The 6,075-nt window shown below is 35.6% G+C and overlaps 1 protein-coding gene across 1 annotated transcript; it reads right to left on the minus strand.

The window, feature by feature from the left end:
* Window positions 1-279: 279 nt before the first annotated feature.
* LOC107902604 (endo-1,4-beta-xylanase 1) lies at window positions 280-4,821 on the minus strand. The gene is made up of 5 exons (XM_041094197.1): window positions 4,427-4,821; window positions 3,707-4,059; window positions 2,993-3,170; window positions 2,270-2,806; window positions 280-1,747 (listed from the first exon to the last, which is right to left on the minus strand). The coding sequence occupies exons 1-5, from the start codon at window positions 4,559-4,561 to the stop codon at window positions 632-634; spliced, it is 2,319 nt and encodes a 772-aa protein (XP_040950131.1). The 5' UTR covers window positions 4,562-4,821; the 3' UTR covers window positions 280-631.
* Between the last annotated feature and the right edge of the window lie 1,254 nt (window positions 4,822-6,075).

A 6,075-nucleotide genomic window follows, 5' to 3' on the forward strand; every position in this document is an offset into this window, starting at 1 on the left:
ATTGCTTTTTCTTGCAGATTAGGATAACCCTCCCAATATGCATTTCAATGCTTGAATTGGAATAGAAGGTTTTAAGAGTGGGGAATCTGTTCATTGATTTTAATGTTTTATTCTTAGAGCTTGTTCTACGAATCTTTGATTTCAAGGCAGTCTTTGATGCTTACAAAGTTAGGTAGGATAGGGTTTTAACTTGCTTTTATAGCTTTAAGAATCTTAAATTTCCTTCATTGTTCATAGGATTTTAGTTTTCGAAATTATTACATAACTGAATGAACTTTGGAATGGCGTGTTCCTGGGAACAAAGTATCATCTTATGATATACCTGTTTGACCGTTATTGCCGTTTAAACCAAGTTAGGATCATAACTGAAACAACCTACCCGCCATGCTAAATGATGGCAGCCTCTGTGAACAACTCTGAGGTTTCAAACCAGACAGCAGGATTTAGCTGTTAACTTAAAAAATTTCCAAACAATTCCAACACATACAGAGGGTATTACAGGGTCAAGATTCCCATGTCACTTTTGAACAATGATCCGATACTTTAAGACCATGAATTGGCTAATGAATGTTTGGTTGCTGGGATTCTGACTCCTGAGTCCTGACCGATAAGGGGGACGAACGGGTTGAAACTATAGGTCAAAGTTAATTGCCAAAGGCGACTCTCCCTTGTCAACAACAAATGTTCTGTTGATTTTCATGGTAGGGGAATTAATTTCTATGTTGTATGTTCCATAAAAGCCTCGGAATCTAAATTCACCTTGCACATCAATATAACCACGAGCACGAGACAACCATTCTTTCTTAAGAGCAAGATACCTCTTACCAGCAGCATTGATCTTGCCTTCTGCATTCACCAGATGTGCGTTTTCCCTGGACATGTACAGCTCCCAAAATCCCCATAGAATTATGCCTTCCACTGCAGGATGAGCAAATGCTTCACGCAGCATTACTTCCAAGTCATCAGCTCTAATGAACTCATTGGCAGATGACACATCGAGTTCCGTAAACCAGATTGGAAGACCAAGAGTACCCACCTTATCCAAGGCAGAACTAACAATCGGTCCCACTGGACTGTCAATGTGTCCTTGAAGTCCAATGCCCCCTACGGGAGCACCTTGCCGTTGCAAATCAAGAATTTGGCGTATGTATTCCTCTGGTGACGATTTAAAATCAGATCCATCGTCGATGTGATAATCATTAACAAAAAGAGTGGCGGAGGGGTCCAGTTGGTGAGATGTTCTGAACATTGTTGCTTGGATATCTTTACCTAACCGATCTTTATAGAAAGATCCATGCAACATTTCATTATCTACATCATAGTGCCTGAATTTTCCTTTGTAACGAGTAACAAGGTCTGTTAGACGGTTTTGAACGGCTGTAGTTAAATCACTCTTATTAAGCCCTTGGACCCATGGTTGTATAGCATATTCCACCTCCCAGAAGATGCAGTGACCTCGAACTTCCAAGTTGTTGTTCTTACAGAAGTCCAAGAGCTCATCAGCATCCTTATAGTTGAAGTTACCTTGTTGTGGTTCCGTCCAGGACCACTTTAATTCATTTCCAAACACAACCCAGTTAAAATTTTTTACCAAGAACCGAACCAAGTCTTCATTATCGATGCTGCTTCTTGTTATGCATGAGCCAAAAGGGAAAGAGTTTTGTATTTGCTCAACTTTCACAAAGGCACCACTGACATTGTTGGCCTTTGAGCTTGCGAACTTTAGTATGAGGTCACGCTTACGTATCTGCAACGCAAAAAAAAGAAAGAAGAGATTTTGATATTAGAACCTTGAACAGTTGGTAACGAGTAACGACAAGCAAAACAGTATTTGCAGAATTAGTTTTTTCATTGTAGCTTGTCATTAGATACGGCATGCAAAATAATTAACAATGTAACATTTGCAAGTAACTAGTCTGAAAATAAATTACATTACAACACATCTTTGATCCCACTATCAATTTCTAAACCATTGATGAAGAAGAGTAAACAGTAAAAAAGAACTGAAGCATAAGCATAAAGAAAACTACTTTTACATAGTGTCCGCCGTACTGGCCAGATTCATTAAGGATGGTGAGCTAAGAAAATTTTATTGACATGTCACAACCAGTTGAGACTCCAAAAATTTGTTGTCTCAAAAAAGAAAAAAAAATCAAATTTATTCAGCTTAGCAGAAGACAATTGAAACTTATGGAATATTCTAAAACTCTAGAGTTTAGAAACTTTTACCCACTTTTGATAATAATCATGAAGGTGAGCTTGGAATTACCTTATCAGTTTGTTTTTTCAGAAGTTTAAACCTCGCCCTTCGATCAACAGGGAAAATGTAGAGTCCAGCAACCATTAAGTCAACACCAGCAGCAGGACCTTGTATGTAAACCATAACATTAGATGGTTGTTTGTCAATTCTAAACGAGCCCCCAACCTCATGCCAACTTTCATTGTTAAACTCAACCTGGCCTCCATTGACCCAATTCCCATCGATACTAAGTGCAACATTGACAATCTGGGGACTAGTAGATCCAGGACCAATTTTAACCCAAGCAGACACTTGATATGTCAAGTACAGTTTCAGTTTGCCACTGATCATCTGTGCAGGACCCATCCAAGTGTCAGCACGATTCGTTACAAGTATGTATCGTCCACTTAGACGCTCCTGCATTCCGAGGGAGTTCCTTGCCATTGAAGGGAGTTCAATTGGTGAACCAAACTCCATGTTTAAAGAGCAATTTCCAAGAGGAAACCATCCATTAATGCCATCATCAAGATTGCTGTTCTCAATTATATTCACTCCAAAAGCTTCATTCTACGAAAAACCAGACAGAAGAACCTTACTAGAATTAAACCCAGATTTCACGCTTAAAAACGGTGTAAATCAAATTACAAATATCACCATATTTTCTATAAATCTCGTGTGTGTCAGCAGTCTCATTTATTTATACATGTAAGATTATCAAAAGATTTCAGAGGCCCCAGTCGCTTGTTTACCAACCTTCATGAATGGTCGAAGTGGAGGAGGAGCTTTCTCAGCATGCTTGACCACCAATCTATTAATAAGAATATCAGTTCCAGGAGGAGGACCTTCTAGAAATATAATTACTTTTAAAGGGGAACCATTAAGGAGGAATTTCCCCTGCAACTGCACCCAGCCTTTGTCAGTTGCCTGTGAACTTTGGAACAAAGTCATTTTGCATTAGAAATTTGAGGAACGGTAAAGATAACTCTCACCATACAAGTAAAGCCTGTAATACCACATAATAAAATTCCATATACCTCAAAGGATGAAGTTAAATAGAAAAACATATGATGTTAAAGTGCCCGACCTTTCCTTAACTAGTCATCTCATAAAGATTCAAACTCTGCACATTTTACTTAATGATGTAGTAAAATATTTTAAATGAACTTAGGCTGTTGATATTTTTCATTTTGGAAGTAAATTACCCAGACTTGCTGAGCATGTTAACCTTTCACTACCGTGAAGGTATGCAATACAAAAGCCTACTAAGTAATGAAAGGTAACAATAGCTACAAGGTTTTCTCCAAAATCAATCAAGGGTCTAATTTTCAAGCATAGTAAATAATAGCAGCCATAAATGGTTATAATAGCCGATTAAATAACGCTGTACATTTTGTCCACAGAAGATGCATGAGACACTGCAAGTACATACTAAAGTGCACTATAGACAAGAGGGAAAAAAATACTTACATAGCTATTTTAATGTACTGCTCATTAATATCCTGGCTTTGAACCCATAATGTGGCCTGTATATTAGCATCAGCAACATTGCCACCATATATCCGAACTATCGCGGTAACTTCATAAGCAAGCTTTGGCCGCACTCGACCTGTGATCTCCTGCTCAATTCCATTCCAGCTCCGCGTACGATTCGTAGCAGAAGCAAAGAACTTCCCATATAGTGGAAGGATTTTTCCATCTTCCATTGATTCGTGAAGAAGAATATTGCAGCCCTTGCCAGACCAATTACTAAGCTCATCCTCAAACGTAGGATTTAGTATGATGTTATTGCTTCCATTGGCAAGATGTCCTTTTCTTGTACTCTTTGTGCATACAGAGGAAACTATCTATCAGAAGAAATCAATATCCCACAAACATATGCAAGAAGTATGCCATAAATTCCTCACTTCTTCAGTTTAAATAGCATTATATACAGTATCTGAAGAATTTACTGTATGGACTATGGAGTAATCGACATGGTTTCGTACTTCAACGAAGGAAATGCTTAAGGATTTTATGACTTTGTGGGGTTGCTCAAAACAGACCTAACGATTTTCTTACGTAGCCATTAGTAAAGTTTCAAATATATATTTAAAAACTTGCAGCCATTCGTAAGAATTACTTGCACAATGATCCCTACATTATCAGTCGAGTAATGAACATTAAGATAAAAGAAAATGTGGGTAATACCTGGTCGAAGACGTGAAATGATGGGTTTGTCTCCAATGCCGGAAAATTTGGCAGAAAAACAGATTCTACAGGGAAAACCCAATATAAAACAAAAAGGAAAAGATGGGAAACAAGGGAGAAAAAGAAGATCTCCATGAAAGGTTGTGAAATGGAGTTGAGTGTGGAAAGGTTCCATTTGGCATGAAAGAAAAAGAGAGAGGAGAAACATCTAGAGTTGAATTAGTTATTAAAGAATGTTGAAGCTGAGTCAGGAACGAAGCAATGAGTTATGGAAGATAAAGTTTAATAAACATTGGTGGAGTTTTTAAAATCAAAGAAAGAAATGATCCAAAACATGAAGTTGAATGGCAAAGCATTTGATTTCAGCTTTACAACTCTGTTCCACTGTTACAAGAGCGCGCAGCTCGTAGTGACCGGCAAGTGACGACTTGTCGTTTTCCTTGGCCGTTAGGAAAGGGAATATAAGCCAATAAGGCCTATCCATCAATTGATGAGCCCATAAGGCTTTGCAATTACAATGGATCGATGAATTTAATATTTATAATTTGAATTTGGATTAATCCCATCAAACGTCCCCAAACTATTACATAAATTTTAAATAGATCCTGAACTTCAAAACATTGTAATGAAGTCCTTAGAGTATCAATTAATTCCTTTTGTAAGTCTACCTGTCAATGTAGGCATGAATGTAATTCGGATTTGACACTAGCATATTTAAAATGTATGTATACCTATCACATAAATATGTTGAATTTAACGTGTTAAAAAATACAATGTCAATAAAAATTAACAGTTTTTTTCTTCAGAATTTTATATCTAAGTTATCCATGCAGTAGATAAATATTTATTTACAAATTGATTCACATATATTTAAATACATCTACATTACATTTGAGCTAACACTTAACGAGTAAGTTAAAATACTTGATTAATATGTCACTAAATTTTAGATACATAATTTTGAAGTTTAGAAATAATTTAAAATATGAGTAATAGCTATAATATATATAAGAATGATTTTGGGAAAAAAAACTTTTAAACTAACCAAATTAATTTTTTATTATTTACCATATTACTAAATTGTTTTTAAATAAAATCATAATAATTATTTTTTTATTTTATCATAATATTAAACAAAATAGCAATAATTTTTTTGAAATAAAATCTGGGATTTTATAGTAAAAACGAACCCTGACCAGTTCGTTTGTACAAAAAGATAATTAATAATATTTAATTAATCCAAATATTATAGTTCTTAAAGGACTCTTTTTCACATTTAATTAATAATATTTAATTAGTAAATTGTGTTTTATTATTGATAAATTATGTATGTATTATTTTAAATCAATTACAATTATATATATCGAATAAAGCTGAATTTAGCACAGACCGTCACCATCCTAACACTTCCCGATAGTACCAAAAATATCAGGGGAAAATAGTAAGTGTAACAGCCCGATTCTAGGCCTAGTCGGAATAGTGGTTTTGGGACCACAAATCCGACGAGGGAAAATATGGTTATTATTATATTTTTATCTACAATTTCACGGAAAGTTTTCGTAAAAATTTCGTTCGAAAATTTCGACGTTTGGGCACTCAATTTAGTCAAAAGGACTAAATTGTAAATAGTGCAAAAGTTGAGTTCTATA

The sequence above is a fragment of the Gossypium hirsutum genome, chromosome D05, assembly GCF_007990345.1.
Source record: "Gossypium hirsutum isolate 1008001.06 chromosome D05, Gossypium_hirsutum_v2.1, whole genome shotgun sequence".
NCBI lineage: Eukaryota > Viridiplantae > Streptophyta > Magnoliopsida > Malvales > Malvaceae > Gossypium > Gossypium hirsutum.